At 35.0% G+C, this 20,721-nt stretch overlaps 1 protein-coding gene across 2 annotated transcripts in view; it reads right to left on the reverse strand.

Annotated features, from left to right (window-relative positions):
* TTBK2 (tau tubulin kinase 2) overlaps positions 1–20,721 on the reverse strand; it is a 76,966-nt gene that overhangs the window by 47,668 nt on the left and 8,577 nt on the right. For both annotated transcript variants that reach the window (XM_042864331.1, XM_042864321.1), the window contains exons 2-5: positions 9,760–9,919; positions 6,760–6,907; positions 2,376–2,449; positions 1,187–1,327 (exon numbers count right to left, since the gene is read on the reverse strand). In XM_042864331.1, coding sequence (XP_042720265.1) covers positions 1,187–1,327; positions 2,376–2,449; positions 6,760–6,907; positions 9,760–9,828 — 432 coding nt within the window. In that variant the 5' untranslated portion in view covers positions 9,829–9,919. The remainder of the gene's footprint in view (positions 1–1,186; positions 1,328–2,375; positions 2,450–6,759; positions 6,908–9,759; positions 9,920–20,721) is intronic.

Here is a 20,721-nt window from a genome sequence, read left to right on the forward strand (position 1 = left end):
AAACCACTATTTCAAAGCTGCTATGAGATCACTCTTGCTACAAAAAGGTTGCCCGTGGAGTCCATTGTTCATCTGCCTGAACAGGCTTGAGTCAGAAGGTGCCAATCCTCACTGTGCAGTGGGGGGGGTAGGACAGTCCAGCCAAGAATGGCAATGTGCCCCAGAGTCTTCATACTGGTATGGAGCCTGGTATTATCATGCTTCAAGAGAAATACTGTCTTCTTCTCTTGCCAGACTCGGGAAATTCAAGCCTTCAGCTTAGTCAGCATCATGACGTTGTGCTCAAAATCGATTGTTTGTCTGGGCTCCAGGAAATGCAGAAGGATCACCCCTTTCCTATCCTTGTACAATACACATCATTCTACCACCTGCTGAGGGCCGTATATTGAACTGTTTCTTCAACAAGAAATTCATGTTGTGACTCCACGGACTGCTGTTTTAATTCCAGCTCATAGTGGTGATGCTGTACCTCATCATCAGTAATGATGTAATCCAAGAAACTGTCACCTTCAGCTTCTTATTTGTTGAGTAAGTCATGACAAAAGCACATACAGCGTACTTTTCTTCCTGTATGAGCATTCGTGGAACTCACATGGCATGAACTTTGCAATATTCCAGTGTTGCCAACATCATTTCCAATACATTGAAGCTGAAGTTCAGCTCTGTACAGTTCCCTTGTCATAATCTGGTGATTTGCGTGGGTGAGCCGATTGAGACTTTCTTCATTTCATGGCGTGACAGCCATGCATGGCCATCCAGAACATGACTTGCCCTTCATGTCACTGTCAGCACTGCTGAAATGCACCACTGTGATAACATCCACTGTTTGGTCTCCATAAACATTCAGCAAACATCAATAAATGTCAATGGGTATAATTTCTTCTGCATGGAAGAATTCAATTACACACTTTGCTTCACACACACTTTCATGTCAGCCACCATTTTGTCAAACTGCCCCTCTGCTGCCATCTGTAGCACAGCAACAAAAAGTAATGGAGTAGTGGTGGGAAGGTTCAACCTCTACTGCCACATCAATGATGTTCACCTCTGATGTCATGCACCAATATTATAAAATGGGAGGCATTACCTTTGCAGCAACCCTTGCAGAATAGAGCACATTCTTATTTCCACAGCCATCCAATGCCCACATAATATTTGCCTGCGTTGTTTTAACGGTCAGACTTACCGGTTTTATGTCCCTGTGCAGGAATCCTACAGAGTGAATACTTTCAATAGATTCCAAGATCTGCCTCCCAAGCCGCAGAGTGGTACTAATTGTGAATGTTCCCCGAGACTGGCTCCGACGCAGGTCTGCCAAATTTCGACCCTGTCAAATTAAAAGGACATTTAAAAAAAAACAAATCAAAACGAAACAACCTAATATCAACATTCACTGACAACATAAAGTCTTCCCATCACATCTTTAGCTATAGTGGTTGACCACAGAATATTCTTATTACTTGTTTTCATATTCAAGAATAACATAGCTAATGAGCAGATGTTCCTAAATATCTACAATATTAAATTTACAAATTATTTTTAAAAATATTAATTTTAGTATCTTTAGTATCTACAGCTAAATAACATGGACCAAAATAATCTCTAGAAAACAGCACACATATTTCTCCATCAAGGATGCTTGAAAAAAAGTCAGAGAGAAAATACCCACAAAGACAACTTTACATTCATTTGTTTATGGAAAAGTATGTAATTTACTTAATTAGTTAATATATCTTAGATGATTTAATGAAACAGATGAAAAATATTCATATAATGCACTAAATACACTCCTATGACATCAAAGAACCATTGGTCTATCAAAATAACCAACAATCAACAATATGACTAACAGCTCATTTCTTTCTCCAGTATCATATGCGCTAGGACCAGCCACTTCTTCATCCACCATTCATATTAATCAAGATGATGCAGAACCACAATATCATAATTTTAAGTATTAATCACATATTTTATCCTTTTTTTTTTTTTATAGACTTGTGAAGAGTTGTTGGTTGTTTTTTTGTTTTTTGAACTTTCATCCAAAAATGCTAACAAGATGAAAAGACAAGCATACTATATTTTAGACTACCTCCAAATGAAGTCTTTAAACGAATGTGCATTATCACAGAAAACCTCTTCCTTTCAATAATCAAACCTTTCTAATGATGGAAACTTTCTCCTCTTTGAGAGTATATGAAAGATAACGATACAAGGAGAGGGTCAATTTAAGTTAGCTCCCTACTACTTATTAAATTTGAATTGTTTTATTTTCATTTGCTATTCTCTAAAATTATACTGTTTTCATACTATTTTCATGTTTGGGTAATAAAACAAATCACACAAGCAAACATTTGAGCTTTGTTTGGTACACTTACCTGCAACTGCATGACCACATAGTTAAATCTGTCATTCCTTCCACATCCAATGAATCTACAGATATGATCCTTTCCTGAAGGAAGAATAAGAAGAAACAAATTAGGCAATAATAATGAAAATATGTGTTTTTTCTCTTTTATATTCCTAGTAAGTAACAAGAAAAGCTCAGACAAAACCCTAGAACTTAGTTTTACAACTTCTGAATACTTCCAGCTCATTTGACAGAACAGGCCTACTTAATAGCTCCCCAGGAAGCTCCCTGCCAAACACCATTTAACCATAATTATTTAAAAACAAGCAAAGAAACAAAAAAATCTCATGGTTCAAAATAATTTCTAAACTGATTTTGAAAGAAATCTCTACAGTTTCTACAAATACATAAGTGCCAAACAATAACACTGCTTTTTCTATTTCTTCCACTCATTTAAGTGAGATGGAAAGCAGCACGGACAACACAGTTTTATGATTTACAGCACATTTCTCAAGATGAAGTTTTGTATATTCATTGCTTCCATTTCCAGTCAGTGAATTCATATCTCAAACATTCACGACTCACTTTACCGTCACTGTGGATATGCTGAAGTAACAAGTTCAGAGAACCACATCAGTCCACTTTTTCATGGTGAGACTTATCTAAGAACTCCAGTAAGTGTCCAAAACTTGGTTTGTCCAAGTAAATCCCTTTTATCTGAAGCCTCAATTCCAACTGTGTGGTAAATTCTTTGGAAACTAACTTCAATTAAAAAACTGAAGAAGTGACAAAGGGCAGAAGTAGGGCCTAAACACATTATTCAAATAACCTAATTCTCTTACACTTTAGTGTAACATTGTGTACCTATTACACCTTTGCAGATACCTTGAGATCCTTTTCTCTAAGTGTAAAACATCTGTAAGCCTGTGACTGGAGAGGAGTGAGGAGAAAAAACATGAGTAGGCTGCAGCAAATGGCTATGGCCTTGGAAAGATTTCTAGCCAGAGAGCACCAACAACCATTCCTTAAGCTGCACTGTATCACTACAGCTAGTTTTGTGGACCACACCAGAGGGAACCAATCATCAAATTATGCTGCAGAGATGTAAATGAGTGAGATAAGAGTTGGTAAGGTTGTGAGACAGAAACCAACTGAGGGAGTCTCACTCTCGCTGAGTGAGATACGACAAATCTGTCTTCTCTGATCTGACTGTGTGAACAGATGGCCTAACAACATGATTAAATAGAGCAACCATCTGTTGCAGCAGATTTCTTTTAAAAAACCGTATTTAAAGAGTTAAACAGTATTCTGCCAACAAGAATTAGGCAACAGCATCATAGGCATGAAAAAGTAAATAACCAAATAAATGAAGGAAACTATTGGTAACTGAACTGTAATAGATGGCCGTATCAGTCAACATACTCCTCCCACATAATTATGAGATAAATCATACAGCTACTCATATATTCAAGCATGTTTTGATAGACCAGGGTCTTATAAGAGCTTCTTTGAAGTTTTTTATTATTCACTTCACTGCATATCTACAAAGTTATGACTCATTTCACTCCTGCAAAGAATGACCACACTGCTTTAATTTTCAAAATGTCTCAAAGCAAAAATAATAAAAAAAAATACTACAGCCCTGCACTTCTGCCAACAGCTATGCTCATTTCAGTTTCACAGTTGCTGTGAAATAATATTCTAGTACAGAAATGCTCTAAAGCATCATCATAACCATGAGAACGTGTACAGTTCTAGTAAAGACTGAAAGATTTGTTTGGCTGGATTGGGACACATTACACCTATTTGTTTCCTTAAGCCCATTTCTTCCTAATTTTCCCAGAAAATACATGAGATTATACGTATTTTTAAATAAATCAGCCCCATACATCATGAGAATTCTGAACAATGTCACCTTACGCTAACAGTGGGGCAACACCATGCCTTTCATTACCTACTAGTCACAGAGGAAGCCTTCCAAATATCTGCAAGAAAAGGATTTTCATGACAGTTACATTCCATCTGATTTATGTTCAAAGTATCTACAACACCTTGAAAGTAAGACAGCATGAGCTCTTTGGGAACAGAATAAGAATCATACACATACATACTTATATTGACATGTGGCAAAAAGGGATAGAACAAGATAAAAGTTGCTTCCACACTGCACATTTGCTATTAGAAGGTAGTTACAAAAGTATCCTAAACCAGTTGTCTACAATGTCACATTTTCTAAATCTGTAAGCCTATGGAAGAAGAAAAAAAATAATCAAAAAGAAGAAAAAAATACCATACAAGAAACAAAACATATATTATTTGGGAAGCAATTACAGTAAGTTTTTCTCTACTCCCCATGTTATCCATTTTTCTTGGTTTTCTTTCTCCAACAGATTTTTAGCATTTTGAAAACTTACGAAGGTAGAAAAGTTAATGGAAATGGCTCCTAAGCATCAAGATTTTCTGTAAACTAGTTTGCTCTAGCATAATCCAACATCCCATTTGATAAAATCCGTCAAGTACAGATAAAAATACACTCACACAAAAATCAAGCTACATATCTGTGTGAAATACAGATCTCAACATGACCATAAAGTTCATCTTTGTCTCGTCAGTTACCAAAGTCACTTTCCTGATTACCCACAACATTCGTCACCTAAAGTCAGAGCAGCTGCACTGTATTGTGCAGTCTGAACAGCAATAACTAACGGTCACTTCCTGCGTTACTATCATAAAAGCACAGCCTTCTCTTCTTTTTGTTTGTTTGTTTGTTTTGTATTTTTTCAAATAAGGAGCTGAACAATTAGAGATTAAAAAAATAAACAAATAATATTATTTAGATTGTTTTCATATAAGGAAGGTTTGTCAAAAAAGTGTCTTCTAAAGCACTTTTATTCAATCAGTTTTTCATTTATGTATAAACTTCCAATTATTTCAACAACTATTGAGAAAATAATTAACAAAACCTGAGAGGTCTTTATTTGCATAATATATGTGAATTATTTGCCTCTGCAGATCTGTTGTTCAGGTGTGTCATTACTCAGTTTTTTGCATCTAGACAGCATTTACTAAGATTCAGTAGAATTAGTGAGTTAAATTCCCAAAGTAAGATTGACACAAAATGTTATAACTTTTGTAAGGTCCTACAGCAATATTTGGAAATGACCATTTCAGGCAAAAAAGGTAAAGAAGTTAACGGTTTTTAATGAAAAAAAAAGAGCCTCTGTAACCACTGAACTCAAAATTCACTGTACTTAAATTCAAATTAGAAGGTTCAATATAGTATTTCGAATTAAAATTCAAGTTGTTCAACTAGTATTAAAGTTACATCTCTAGACTAATGCTGATGTTCAAAGAAAACTAATACAGACTCCCTGAATCTTCTTACTCAGCTGTGTATTAATAGATGTTTTTGTGAAATTCTTTAAAAAGATACGAACATAGGAACAGTTTGTTAACACTATCACACGTGACATACTTGCCCTCTTAAATCTATAGAGGCTGTCAATTTCTGTAGCAATGTGACCTTTACAGCTGATTAGGCAGCACCATATGTCATGCAGATTTTGTTTTATTCGAACTCAGAGTTCAGAAAAAATCTGGCTGCTGACAGAGACCAGCAGATTAGTCACAGTCTTCCAGATTCAGAATAAATTGTTTAAAGAAAAAATTCACTTTTTAAACACTCCTTTTATTCAAATATTGTGAAAAGCAGTGAAGAGACACCTTTGCACACTTACTTGTGTTACTAGCTTCAGACCTCAGAGTATTAAAAGGTACATTGGAAGTGAGTATCCAAAGCCACAATTCTGAATAGTCAAGGAACTGAACCCTAGAAGTATTCTAGATACTAATAATTACTTTTTCTATGAGTTACTGGATTTAAAATTTGTGGTTTGGGGCTGATTTTTATTACTGTTGTTGTTGTTTCTTGTTTCCTGTACACTGTTGTTGTTTTTTTAATTATGCTTCCAATTTCAAGCTTAGAAAACTCTTTGCAAGAGAACTGACAAGAGAAAAAGAAATAGGAGTATCCTTATCACTGGTGCTACGTGAAGGACCAGCAATTCAATGCTTAATCGGTATTTTTGTTTCCTCTTTTTAAATGTCTCCTTTTTCTGTACACAAAAAAAAAAAAATCTAGAGCAAAAAAAAGATAAAGAGAGCAAACAGATCCAGAATAAAGTACAGCTGAACACAGGTTCTGAAAGCAATTTAAATTTTCATCTTTTTTTCTCATTTCATCCTGTTTCAAAGAAAAGGTTCATTGTAGCAAAACTTCCAGAGGCCGAATAATTAAAAACTTAGACAACATGGAGAGTACTTACTCAAACTACCACTACGTTGTGATTCTAATTCTTTTTTAACAGATACACTGACATGTTACTTCCTGTATATCCGAGGTACAGTCCTACCTTGCAGTTTCTTCAACACAGCTACTTCCATTTTCAGCACTTGCTTTGGCTGCTGAGCTGACTCGACCTTCAGCGCCACATTCTCCCGAGTAAGCAAGTCCAACGCATCGTAAATTTCTCCAAATCCTCCACCTCCTATTTTCCTTAGCTATGTTGGGGAAAAAAAAAAAAAAAAAAACAAAAAAAAACAGATTAGAAAAGGAGGAGCAGAAAGAAACAAAACAGCAACACTTCTTCCAACTGTCTTCCAAACCGCAAACACTATTATTCTAGATTTTAGATTAATTGTACCCTTTACAAAGTAAAGAGCTATTGAAAAATCTACAAATATATGGTTAACTGCATAAAATTTGGAAGAGAATCCTAGGCAGACAAGTCAATACACACAATACCTATCTGCACTAAACTTCCTCAATTTCACACAGTATAAGAATACGACTCCCAGCATGAATCTGGCCAAAGTCAGCATGCTGAATATAAGCTTTCCTCAAATAGCCATATGCTACCCACAGACCTTCAAAAAACAAACGTACAGTGACATTTTAAAATAAGCTATCTTCCCCTCAGAAATATAAGCACTGAATACTAAAGGTACAAAACTTCTTGGGAGTTACTACCAAAAGACAGAATTTTCTATTCTGTGTAATGATTTACACATGACTAAAAATGGCTAAGATAATCTTTGAATACATATATTAAATGTTACTTATTTACTTATATAAGAATGGTGTTCACTAACACCATTCTTATTATCAGATATATTAAAGGAACAGGCACCAATCTGTTTGAGGACGAAGCAAAAAGAATGCTCCTGGCATACACTACATTCAGAGCAAATATTGATAGTTGCGTTTTAACTCTGCTCATAAGAGACAAAGACCTGTCTCTTCCAGTATCAAAATGTCAATGCTATTTCATTGAATGTTCTTATATTGTGAAGTCTCCTATAGCTACCATTGTTCAACTGATACAGGAGAAAATGAGACAAAATGAACTTATCCTAAGGACTCATAGAAAAAGTCCTTAGGGCTTACTTTTCATTTTAATTTTCTTAATATATTTTATCTTGAAATGAATGACATGATTTTCTAACCATCATTTGAAAATGTAGATTTGCTAAGGTTATATGACTGCAGCATACTAAATACTACCTAGCAATTTTCACTTCTAGTCTCTCATTGTCACCACTAAAAACATGCACTGTGTAGACAGCACATTACATTAAGACTTCATAACTAACCCACCTACTTATCTGCTCAGGCTCAAACAGCTAAACGTAGATGTCTATTTGACTGCAGTTTTCAGCATAAGCACTAATCTAAGTACAGCAGGGACAGTGAAAATGCACATTAGAAAGGTGAAACAGGATAGAGAGATACAGTCACCTTTGTCACTTCTACAGACTTAGAGCAGTTAATCACGTAATTTCAATTTATCAGCTTTGAGACATGACCAGATGGGGAAAGACTGCCTCTGAAAGGCTTTTTGTTCTGCTTGTGGGCTAAAATAAACAAACAAGCGTTCATATTAATAAACAGATCAATTTCTATCCTCAGATGAAGTACACCAGAATCATTAACATGCATCCAATAATCATGGCACACAATAATTTCAGGCACAAATAAACTTCTCTTTGATGACAGAAAAATCATTCTTCACCTCCTTTTCACTAGGTCACACACAAAATTAAGCAATGAGCTCACACTTTTCTTGGTCTTCTTTTTGTTGCCAACATTCCTATAGAAGTCTTTCGATTGCTTTTCATATATCTCCCAAGTTTCAATTCCAGGCTGAACTCCAGTTTTCTTAAATTCCATTTTCCTTTCAGGAAGCCCAGCCCCTTTTTCACCTTCTGTTCAAAAACATCTTGCTTTTGAGTTAAGACAGAAGTTTTTGCTTATACTGGTATCCTGCTACATCTACTCAATGTCTTCTACCTTGACAAGGGTGCTGTTGCACTTTTTCACATCTACACCACAGTCTTCCACTCTGCACATGAGTTTCACACCTCCCATCTTTGCATTCAGCATCTCTTGTCTCATTCTCTCCATCCTCTTCTCCACTGTTCTTCTCCTCCTACGCTTCAAGCCTTAAGTACATCTATTCCAACTTTTTTTTTCTTTGGGCTTTTTGTTATACTGCACACCAAATTATGGTCTTAAACCTACCTATAAAAAAACTATAATTACATTCCAATTTCTCCAGCTCCAAAGGCAAAGAAAAGGGACTAGAAAGGCACTGATACAGGGAGCCACACTAACTGAAACAGGCAGAGAGAGTGAAACAGAGAAGAACAAACACTTTTATAAGATCTTTCCTATGTTTACTTCCCAAACTAGAATTTTTAGGAAGAATATCTACATAAAATAAAATTTGAGCATAGATTTAAAAAATGGTCATGTTCAAAAACTCCAGATGTGATTTTATTATTACAAAAACCAAAATCCTGAGCAGCAAAAATTCTCAGTTCTACACTGGCCACAAATCTACATATAATTTGCAGAATGTGCACATATTTATTTATTATTTATTTTTAAAGTGGTTGCAATAGAATATTCTCATGCAATTGAACTGAAGGGTTGTCAATCTTCAATGGGGAGAGAAAAAGCAGGCTATCAGAGAACTCCACTAGGAACAATCAGAGAGAGCACTAATAGGGGTCAGCGATTCTTCATACAAAATCTTGAAGTCCGCTGCCTTATGCCACCTCATCTTCCTGCTCAAGGAAATTTTGCTGTTACTTCAAGAATCCCAGTAAAAATAATCAATAATTATTTTATGCCAGATTATGAAATATGTTTAAATACACGCGCTGAGTGCGACAGAATTGCTATTGCAGAAATGAAATTTGCATGATACTCTTTTTTTTTGCTGGCAGCCTTGAAATAGAATGCTTGATTGGTTACCAAAATGGTTGACATAATCACTAGCTAATTGGATTGAATATCCTAACAGGAGTATTTTTAAAAATGAAAAAGAATTGCAGGAAGACATACTTACCACCTTCCATCTTTCTTTGACTAAGATTCCCACAGTGAGGATGTCAGGCTGCTCCCCACCTCCACTCATTGCAACCTCCTGATGTGATGGAGCTGCTATGCCACGTTTGCGTCAGTAAAAACCATCCAGATCCCAGCAGCAGCTTCCATTTAACCACTGGCTGCAGAATAAGAGCAGAACATAAGGTAACACTGGCAAGAAATACAGAAATTTATGTTTCTCACGTAGCATGTTAACCAGGATTTTTGTATCCTATAGTACTCGTGCTAGAATTAAGCCAAGCAACTTCCAGTAGAGAAAGAAATCAAAGTATACTGTTCTTTATATATATTTTAAATCTGTTAAGAAGAATACGTAGGCAGTTTCAAACTACTGTAAATTATAAACACTTTTTCTTTTATTTTAATAACAATAACTTTTAATCAACTATACAATTAACACTTCAGTAGATAATCAATTAAGTAATAGTAATATATAATAATAACTTAGAAAAGGATATTAGCCTAAAAATTACACAAGTAAAAATAGATACTTACATTAGAATTGCAATTTATTTTTAATTTACTGTAATACCTACCAACTACTCCATGTTTTACAGTGCAGTTCACATACTTAGTATTACTATATCTGTAAGTACAGTTTTACTGGTTTATGCCAGGGTACAAACAACTAAAGAAAATAAAACACCAAAAAACAAAACAAAACAAAAAAACCCAAAGACCTAAAACAACCTGTGTTGGAGCGTTTCAGTTTAATTCTTTAATTTCCTCGCTTTTGGTAATCAACTGTACAGCAAACTTTATACAGCAATTTATATACTATATTTTGAAGGGAAGGAAGATTAATCCACATTCAATGATTCTCATCAGCACCTACTCCAACCATTTAAAAGCTTACTGCAATTCTCTGCTACCAGCTTTTCTAGAATTGTGCTTGTTACACTGATACAATGACAGAAGCTCTCTTATTCAATAAGACTCATCAAAAGTGTATTTGATACAGTTTTATTTCAATCACTTCCAAAACAGCATAGGCTAAAATTGAAAAATCATCTCACCCCAGAATCAGCACCCAAATGGTAAACACTTCCACAACCATTCTGATGCAAATTCACAGGATCCCTTTTCATATGTAGAAATGCTCAGTTTAATACCATGCCTAAGTTACACCTAAAAACCACAAGAAATAAAACTAACCAAACCCTACTGCTTAATGAAGACAGAGGTTTAACACAACAGTGATTATATTTGGTTGTGGTTTTGTTCTGTATTTATACTCTTTCATATTCATTTTTCCTAATTCATTTATGCCTTTTTCACTTCAATTGTAAATTCTTACATTTGAGCCAAACAAAACAGAAACCTCTGGAGGAAAATTAATCTGAATTAGTTGAAGATTTAAATTTATACCTAGTTAGTTAGAGTGGATTAGATACCTGTGAAAGCACACTTCTTAAGAATACACAGCTTGAATCGGTTTAATTCAAACAAATGAAGGGAAACCAAATTGAGACTGTATATTCTGAGTCAAAAAGTCCACCCTGAAATTTAATCAAGTTGAACTAAACCAATTGGGTGTTGGTAAATTCTCCCCATATATAAGGTCAAAATTATACAGCAAGTTGCAGTAATTTAAGCTAACGCTCCCAGCATTACTGAAATGCTGACTAATTACTGGCCTTTTTGGTTGGAGTTATCATAACACAGATAAGAACTAAGTAAGCTAAAGAGAAAATTAAACAGCAGTAACAAATTGATAAAGGTCTATTAAACACTTCTAAAATTACATGTTTACAGCATGCTCCATGATTTTTCCATTTGTTCGAGTCTTTGTTTACCCTTCCACCCCCTTCCAATTATGTGGTGTTTTTCACTAAGTACTGTATTTACTCCCATATCTTTCTTTATTTTCCTGCTTCTTTTATTCCCCTGGCACATGTTTTGTTTATTTATTAAAAAAAAAAAAGAAAAAAAGCAGTGCAGAAAGTATTCATCTGCTTGGAATGAGATCAAAAATTGACAAGTTTGAATTTTGCTAAAGCTTTCTCACAAGAGAAATTTATCATCTGTACAAATACTAAATACTTGGTTAAATACATGACAACAATGGTTTTAGAGTTTTGCACTGGTATTCCTACCAGCCTTCATCTAGTATCCGATTCAATACCTTTTTAATATACATTTCAAATCACAACTTACAGTCACAGCTCTGATAATATTTTTGAGATTTCTCAATTTCCAAAGTCTTGAGCACGCTATGAGAGCATCAGCAACTAGCCCAGAGTGCAGCGCTACCACACAGATGTACACCAACAGAAACATACCACATTTTTAAGAATCACCTTAAAAGTACCATAATTCTGTAGATAACATCTGCCTGGCCAGGATAAAAATCTTCATTTATGCACAGTTCCTCAGTCTTACTCATAAAGAATCAGAACATCCCAAGTTGGAAGGCATCCATGAGGATCACTGAGCCCAGCTCCCAGCCCCACAAAGCACCATGCAAAATCCAACCTCTATGTCTGAGAGTGCAGTGCAAACACTCCTTGAACTCCAGCACTTGGGGCTCTGATCACTGCCCCGGGGACCTAATACCCAGTGCACTCCATGCTGATCCCTTGGATCCTGTCACCGTCACCAGAGAGCAGAGATCAGCCCTGCCCATGTACTTCCCTCATGAGGAGCTCTAGGCCCCAGGAGGCCTCCCCTCAGCCTTTTCTTCTCTATTCCACTATACCGACTCCTTGTTAAATCTCTTGCCATTCTCTATTATAGGAAAGCAAGAAAATTTATTCTGCATTATCTTTGACTAGTATTTAAAACACCATAAACTGAGGGTAGGTTAAAGAATCATGGACAGGAAGCAGTTCTCTCCTGACCCCTGATGCTAATTAGCACCCCTAAGGTGTTCCCTTAAGAAGCTAGCACTATTTTGGTGCACATGAAATAGCCAGGCACTGTTTCACCTAAGAAAGACAAATGTTATAAACATGTTGCAGTTAATTTGGACAACTTTGTGTTCCCTAAATGTAGGAGTCTTTAAGTACATAGATTTCAAGACCACAAGAGTTTAAAATTAGTCAGAACCTCTACCTGCTCAGGCAGCTCTTCACCCTGTGCAGTGTATATGCACACATACTTGGTCATCAGAAGCAACAAGTTCCCTACTCTCCTCTATAAAGCATTCTGTAAAGTCCCTTCTCTCACAGCAAGCAGATGATTTTTTTCAAGGTTTAACCTGTCTAATTTTAGTTTCTTACCACAGGACTTTGTCACACTTTTGGAAACTGAGTTCCAGTCCCACTAATTTTAACTCATTTAAGCATCCTAAACACAGAGATCAAATCATTTTTAACCTCCTTTAAATTAAGCCTTCCTTCCTATCCCATGGGTCTTCTCTGTGGTGCTCCTTTGAGAAGCCTCTTCTTGTTCCACATTCTTCCTGCAGTATGGGCAGCAACTCCCAGTTAGACACACTGAATTACACTCAATTATACCAATGGTTAAGATGGAGAAACAATTAATTTTGTTTGTTTATGCTAACAGTCTTTTTTTCCTAATTTAAGTCCAAAGCTGATTTACATTTCTGCAAAATCACAGCTGTATCAGATGCTTACATGCCTACACTACTGAGAGAACAGGGTTCCTTTAAAGTTTTTATTCACACTCTGACATATACTGATTTTCACTGCTCTGCTGTGTGCTCTAATGACTTTAACAAATTTTCACTGAGTTAAGAATTATTAATGCACTGCACTGTGTAAATATCTTGATAGAAAACACACTCATGTGCAGTTCAGACTCCAGCCCTATTAAAATTCATATGGAAAGACACTTCTGCAGAGGACTACCTTCAGAGGACTTTTTTTGGAGGTGGCGTTCAGGATGAAACTGAAAAGTTTCTGAATTTTAGAGGACTCAAATTAAGATTGTTCAGACACATTCTAAATGCCACAGATGACTATGAAGTGCATAAAAACACAGATAGTTCCATTTACATTACTGAAATACAGCCAGCTATTGCTTTCAGCAAAGCAACTGAAGACTTTACAATGGTGGCAAACAACGTAAGAGCATTCCAGCATGTTCCATATCCTACTGAAGCAAATGAGTAGTTAACGACATACAGTTAAGGCGCAAGCTTTCCCTTATTCGATCGAGGGAGGAATCTTTCAACAGTGCAGTTCTACAGGTGGCAGTGAGGCCATTTTCTGCAAAATGAACTTTTCTTTACTGCTCTCCTAAACAACAACAACCACTTCAATGGCAACGCATTTCATGAAATTATGTATCCATCAGTTTCACTATGGGATCAGTTTATGTCAAGAGAGTAAACAAACAGGATAACAGAGTTACCAGAATTAAAGGCAATTATCCCTTTGGCAATTTATTTCCAGGTGACAGTTCATGGAATAATTAGGAAAAAATTATAAGTACAGATTTTATTCCATAACAAAAGCCTTCCTTTGTCTGGGAACTGACCACAGTATAATATAAAGGACAAGTGGTGCTTATAACCAAATTTAATATTGTACAAACAGCATTCACCATTCAATACTCTTCTACCCACTTAAACTACTTATAACTACTTATCATCTACCCAAAAGAACTCTTTAATTTAACCCAACCAAGTATATTAAAACATTACACGCAGTTAGACAAAGCAAAACTTTACCAAAAAAACTATCATATTTCTAAGAGCTGACTCTAATTCAGAATGGAAAGACTGACATGTAATTTGTGTACATGTATGCTTGTGTATATTAGAATTTCTTTACAGATGGCCCAAAACGGAAGCCAATATCTGCTAATCAGCCTTTGTAGATGTTAAAATCTAAACATAAGGGTGAGAAAGTAGTACAATGCTGGCTGAATGTAGTCACAGGACAGAACAAATAAGGACAGAAGATTGCTTCTGTTCTACAGAATATATGTACAGACGTATATACGTACATACATACGTGTATATTTCAGTAAGTCTGAATAAACAGAGAATCAGTACAGGACATTTTCAAAGGTCTTAATTCCATAGCATTTATGGTAAAGTCCATGTTCAAAATGCAAAATCTGAATGCTTTAAGTGTGTATCTGAAAACTATTCTCCTCTTACAAACTAAGTATTTTCTAAATATCTTAATTAAATGTTGGGGTCTTTAAAATAAATGATAATCATTATCCAGCAGGTCAGTGAGAAAAACTAAAATTAAGACCTTGACCTAAATTTCCAACTGCATTGGTTATGAAGAAATTCTTTTAAAAAAAGAACAAACCACAAAACTATACTTAACCAATGCTATTTTATGTTTTCCTATTTCAAGCTTTTGGGTACCAAAATTCTTATTACCATTTGCAGATTCCAGGTGTGAAAAGCTCCCAGCTGTCTTGTGATCTGCTGCCAAATAGCCTAGATTTCCTTCTGGGAACTTCAGCACATTCAGCTATGTTGTTATTACAAAAGTGGCAATATTTTCCTCAGTTTGAAGACAAATTAAATATATAGCATTTCGTTTCAAGATAACAGCCTTATTTAAAAACAAGTACTTCAAGTTCCCACACTATTTTCCAGTACGCAACAGAATCCAGCATAAAACATGTTACAAAAAAAAAAAAAAAAAAAGAAGGCAAAGTTTATGGAAGGAGCAAGTATATTATCTTTAACTAAACTAGCTGATATAGGCAGAAAAAAATGTGTAAGTTAGGCACACAAACCATTTTTAAGTCCAAAATAAGTGCAGCAACATCAAAATTAAATTTTAGTTCAAGCAATAATGACTGGTTTGAAATGGGAGACAGATACTAAGAAACTCAAACGGAACTTTGGCAACAGTACTTACAAGTTGGGACAAATCCAAAAAAAAAATATGAATTTAGTTTGTAGTAGACACTTAACCTATAATTAATTTAGACAGTAGAAGAGTAGATAGCATGGACAGCTAATCATGAGAACAGACAGTTGAGTTAGATCAAGTACTATTCAGCCCAATCTCCTGTCTGTGACTGCTGCCAACAGCATATGCAGAGGGAAGAAAAAAAGATGCAGAAAGTATATCATCATACTTTTCTGGGATACTTTCTGAGGATATAAAAAGCTGGGACAAAAAACTCCTTTTGAGCCAAAGATGATATTTAAGACTTTCCAGCTCTGAATTCATCACGTATTTTCTGAACCCATGAAATCTTTTAGCATCCATAACATCACTGCAAATAAGCTACAATTTATTTCCATGCTGTGGCAAGAACGTTTTTGTTTTCAATTTATCTTCTGTTACTTACATCTGAGGCTCACTAACCTTTGTACTGGAAGATAAAGTTTGCAATTGTTCCCTGTTCACTTTTTGGACCCATGCAGGGAATAGCTTGCTGTCATATTCCCTTCATGTCTCTCTTCATCTATTTATTCTTTTACCACTGATTTGTTTTTCCCCTTTCTGTGTACTTTTCCCTGATCTACCACAAACCATATGAGATGTTCTTAGGCACTGGACTGCTATTTTCAGAAAGTCTGCAAGACTTCAGAAAGGTTGGCCTATCACTGCGTACATTTCAAAACTATTTCCATCTGTGCACTCCTTTACAATAATTTTCATCTATAATTACCTCAGAGTTGCAATGTCTTTCTGCAGTACTTCCATGCCTGTCTACAGCTTTGCTATTCTCAATGCCCTTTTATTATCACTGTCGCTTCATTATTCACAGCTTTTCTAGATCATCTGTGATTACACAGTACAGCACAGAGAGCTATTATTTTTAGGCTGATGAGTCATCACTTATCAAGATCAATATTTACATTTTTAATTCAAGTTCCACTGAAAAATATATTATTGCAGAAATTATTCATATATAGAGAACCTGACTCATGATCTTCTATCTGGATCACTAATAGCACTGCTTTCAAATTTTGGAATGGATTTCTTGGATATTTAAACACAATTTTTCTTCAAGAAGATCATTATTTAGCACATGCCATAATTCATGGTCACATTCTTTAAAGACTGCCTGAACTTAACTCCCAGTTTAGCTTCATTTTGGTCTTGCAAACCAAGCAGTCTCTCTAATATAGACCAAGTAGGAAGCACAGAGCAGAGCATAAAGTACCAATTAGGACAGACCTGAAGGAAGTTTAAAAAAAAAAAAAATCCCACATAAATGAAGAGCAGACAAGGAGAACTCCTAAGCAACAAAAAAGTATGTAGTTTTAAAAAAATGGTAAGTTACTGAAGGTGCAAAAGAGCAACTGGGACAAAGCAAAATAGACTGAGGAATAAATAAAATACATTAAAACTAATTTAAAAAATCCCAAGATGGTAAATCTTACCAGAAAATATGTAGGAAGAATAAACTGTTGGTATAAGAACTACATTAAAGAAAGTAAGACTGCAATAGAGAAACTCAGTGACTTTTTGCATCTGTGTTGACAGTGAAAGAAAATGAGAAAGTATTCAGGAAAAACGCTCCTCTAGGAAACTCATCAGAAGATTTGCCTTAAATTGAAAGGAATAGGGAATACATAAAACAAAAATTAATGTCACCAGTGTCAGACAGAATTCACCAAAGCTTGAAAGAAGCTTGAGAGTGAAATGACTCATCTATAAATGATAGCTCAAAAGATCTCACTTGTAAACGCAGTGATATATAAGGATTAGAGTGTGGCAAATATATTGCCAATTTTTAAAGAAGCGCTACATGTGACATCCAATAAACTTCAGGTCTGGGAATCTGATATTTGCACCTAGCAAACTAGTAGATGTTGTAATGATGAACAGAACTACTGAACATCGGAATAAAAGGGATATAGTTGAGAAGATAACATGGTTTCTTGAAATAAAGAGCTATATTCCAAATCTCGGAGTTTCTAAACAAACAGTCACGCTGGTAAGCACAACCCAGAATTCCTAAAAAGTATCTGACCAAGTCTTCTTAAAGAAACTAAACAGCTATGGCATAAAAGGACAAGTGCTTTACACAATAATTGGTTAAAAGGCACAAAACAGGACTAAGTAGTCACTCTAGACAAAGAGGTCACTAGCTCTGCAAGAAGCAAGATACGATCAGCACAAATCAACATTTTCACAGATAACATGGAAAGCAGAACTAGAACTAAAATAACAGAAGTTGGTTGACAACATGTCATTTAGTGTTATTTATTTTGTTTGTGTTTTTAAAAAAGGAAGAAAGAAAAGACAAGAAAAAACTATGAGAAACTGCTGAGTGACCTTACGGTACCAAATAACTTGGGAATGAAATATCAGTTAAGGTTCTGCGTAGATAAATGTAAAATTATGTACATCAGAAAAAATAATCATAACTTCTCATTAGAGACACAACAGATTACTAGCAACCAAAAATAAGATATTGTTTTTTATGATATACAGTTAAAAGTGATGACAACTTAATTATAAGTAGCAGTCAAAAGGCAATAAAATCAAACGTTAGCAATTCAGATGAAACAGAGAACAACACAAAGATCATCTCTGCTTTTTTCTATATCCCTGGTTCACTGGTACCTTGAATATTGTATACCATTCAAGTACTTCCTATTAAAAAAAAAACAAACAACTATACATTCATACATTATGTCTGGGAAGACGTAGAGAGGAGAAATTCTGTTCCCTATAATACCATAATTTCAAATTATCTGAACTGAGGAATTCCAATTAAATACTTGCCTGTAACATTTTGTCATTTGCTTCAAAGAAGTTCCAACCCTAAACCTATTGGCTAGCTAGCTGTTATTGGAACGATGACAGAAAGCAAGCAACTTCAACTCAAGTAAATTCTTTTTCTCTAGCTCTTCCATCAGGCAACTACTTGGAGGAAAATAAGAAAATCTTGTATGCAAAAAACATTCAGGATCTCCAAGTACAGTTTGTTCCATCATTTCACCTTCCCCTTTTATACTGAGTTTTGTCTATAATAATCTCAATATATCTATTTATAGTACTCTTCCCATCAGTTGACATGCTTCCCATGCCCTCCATCGTCACACTTCTCATTCAAATTCAGATTTTTCATATACACATTAAAAACTAATACTAATCACTAATATTATAAGCTTGAATTCTACCTCTAATCAAGGTACATCAAATCATGCTGCAGACCATTTCAGCAATTAAATTGTGTTGACTTAATAACTCGCATCTAAAGCGCATCCCTGTGACTTTCAACAATTTTCATATTTGCTCATGTTTTTTTCACTTATGAAAGTGCAATATTCCTTTTAAGATTTGTTACCCTTAACAAAGAGCAATTTTGTGATTCATTAAGATCAGAAATGCACACCCCAGCTGAAGTATCACAATCTATTACAATATGTATTTAAGAAAATAATGAGTAGTGACTCCTGAAACTGAATTTCCATGTGTCTTTTACTAAATATTAACTTTTAACAAAAAAAAAAAAAAAAAAAAAAAAAAACCCACAAAGAAAGATCAAAAGAAATACAGCTTGGAGCATTTTTAAATATAGCAAAGATCAAACCATTCATAGGCTATTAAATGCGTCTCACTTCTGGTTACATTCATTCATTACTGTTCCTTAAAATATGTGGTTATAACAGCAATTATATTCTTTAAAAAATAGCAGATATTCTTTTACAATGCTGCTTTTGCTAAAATCCTGTGAAGTAAAATTTTAAATTATACTTACTGCTATAAAGTTAGGCTAGTCACAGAATAAGCAGTTACAGTAAAAGACTCTCAAATGTTAAAAACCTGCAGCACTATCAAAACTACTTAACATCACATAATCATACTCATATGATATCATCCTCTAACGATAAGCACTGCTACTTCAATGACAACAGCTCTTTAGATTAATAAAAAACAGAATCAGCCTAGGAAGTGCTACTTTTCCTATGTATGTTGTTCTTGCAAGTTATACTGGATGACAGAGAGATTGTAATCACAAATTTTGGCAGCAGTGCTTTTCTAAAACTTTCTTAAAATTGGAGATTCACAGAAAAGTTTAGTCTTAAGATAGAATAGTTTCCTAATTTGAATTACCATGTGGCAATACAAATCCTCCTAAAGGCAGGGATTGGGTGGAACTGCTTTCAAGCTGGAAGTGCTAGTTTAAGGGAGTGACATTTACAAGTAAAGCAACGTTGGTGTTATAATTAGCTAGACATAGCTACTGCCAGCAATTTATTTTTCTTTTCTCTAACCCCCATAAGAGCCTTGCTTTATGGAGTGTATTTATTTCTCCTCCACTCTAATATTCTTGCAAAAATATTAATTTGAATATATAAAATCATCTTTAATTCTTTGTTACTTTATGGAATCTGCACTTGGATTTAGTTTTAAACAAAAAACATGCTAAAAACACACAAGCATGGTAATTTTTTAAATAACAATCACATCACAGCCATGTTATTTCTTCAGTTTTAATGGCCCACCTACTTCTCACATACCCAATAGTTCTTCCCAATGAAACTAAACACTCCTCAGTTGGGAAAATTGTGCATGCACAGAATTGAGCCAATAGAGTATTTAAATATGGCGTGATTATTGGTTATTGTGGATGTATGAACTTTTCCATAGCTGTGAGGATCATGGATGACTTCCACACATCAGTTACTTGAAAACAGCAAATACATGAGTTCATTATTACTTGCAATTTTTCTATTACTTTATCTTTCATCAGATACCAAAGGGTTCAAGCCAAGAGGATCTTATGCCAACCCGAAGAAGGCAATCATCTCTGCTTATCATTTTAGCATGTGACTTGTTGCACACAAAGATCAATATAAAAAAAAAAAACAACAAAAACAACAGACTACAGATGGTTGCAGAAAGATATTGATTAGACAAGGGATGTTTTTTCATCCCAGTATCTGGCTTCAGATAAGGAAATGCTTCTCATCATTACATTTAATTAATTCCACTGGTTGGATGCAGAGAACCAACACATTAATACATGTCTCTTAACCTCAAGTTTACTTAATGTAGCTGGTTGAGGGATT

Source organism: Lagopus leucura, unplaced genomic scaffold (genome assembly GCF_019238085.1).
Source record: "Lagopus leucura isolate 7727_CA_CO unplaced genomic scaffold, USGS_WTPT01 Super-Scaffold_1, whole genome shotgun sequence".
NCBI classification, from domain to species: Eukaryota; Metazoa; Chordata; class Aves; order Galliformes; family Phasianidae; genus Lagopus; species Lagopus leucura.